The 1,015-nt window shown below is 47.9% G+C and overlaps 1 protein-coding gene across 1 annotated transcript in view; it reads right to left on the reverse strand.

Annotated features, from left to right (window-relative positions):
• The window catches only part of HADHB (hydroxyacyl-CoA dehydrogenase/3-ketoacyl-CoA thiolase/enoyl-CoA hydratase (trifunctional protein), beta subunit), a 16,859-nt gene that overhangs the window by 2,821 nt on the left and 13,023 nt on the right, over window positions 1-1,015 (reverse strand). The window contains 1 exon segment of the mRNA XM_009890362.1: window positions 758-845. Coding sequence (XP_009888664.1) covers window positions 758-845 — 88 coding nt within the window.

The following is a 1,015-nucleotide window of genomic DNA, read 5'->3' on the forward strand; positions in this document are numbered from 1 at the left end:
CCCTCGCCCTGCTGGCCACACTCTGCTTGATGCCCCCCAGGATGCCACTGGCCTTCTTGGCCACCAGGGCACATTGCTGGCTCGTGGGCATCCTGTTGTCCCCCAGGACTCCCAGGTCCCTTTCCACAGAGCTGCTCTCCAGCAGGTCAGCCCCAACCTGTACTGGTGCAGGGGGTTATTCCTCCCCAGGAAGGAAGGAGAGGAAGGCAAAGTTAACACAGAAACAGCAGACTTCAAGGAAAGCCTACGGACAGTGCTAGTAAAGAGGAGATCTCTTGAGACCAGCTACAGCCACAAAACGAGCACAGCCAACCGAAAAAAGCATTTTACAGGATCTGCCCCGTTAATCAGTGTTAGCTCAACCTGAGCTAGAAAAAGACGCCATCCGATTAACAGGCCACCTCACCGCAGTAACACACATCCCCAGCTTAATTAGCAGATGATGCGCAGAAGTGGTTTCTTTCATACAAGGGTCTCGGGAAAGAAAGATTATTATTTTTTTTACGTATTATTTTAGAAGAATCTGTATTCTTTTGGTGACTTCAAGCAACATAAGCCACCCTTCGCATGGATTGTGTCAATGTAAAAGTGTTAAGTATTTAAAATATATACAGTACCTACCTATAGACATAAATGTAGAGTTACACCAATCTATGTTTCGTGAAGGTCTTAACAAGTGCTTTCACCAACACGGAACCAGATGACTACGGAATGACATTTTACAGTTAGAGGCATCCTTAGCGTTCAGCATACTTACAGCAAAAGCTTCGTGGAATTCAAAGACGTCGATATCGTCCATGGTTAGCCCAGCCTTCTCTAGCACTTTGGGAGTAGCGTACGTTGGACTGAGGAAGAGTTAAGAAACAGAAGTCTTGCATCAATACCTTTCCTGACATCATCACCCCCTTTTTCCACAGCGACCCACGTTCATTCCTTCTCTCTGGGGCTCACGGTACAGCGCCCTGCCCGTCCCACTCCAACTGAGACACAACCCCCAAGTAACTGCTGCCATTTC

This window comes from Charadrius vociferus, unplaced genomic scaffold (assembly GCF_000708025.1).
Source record: "Charadrius vociferus isolate BGI_N301 unplaced genomic scaffold, ASM70802v2 scaffold647, whole genome shotgun sequence".
In the NCBI taxonomy this organism is placed as follows: domain Eukaryota; kingdom Metazoa; phylum Chordata; class Aves; order Charadriiformes; family Charadriidae; genus Charadrius; species Charadrius vociferus.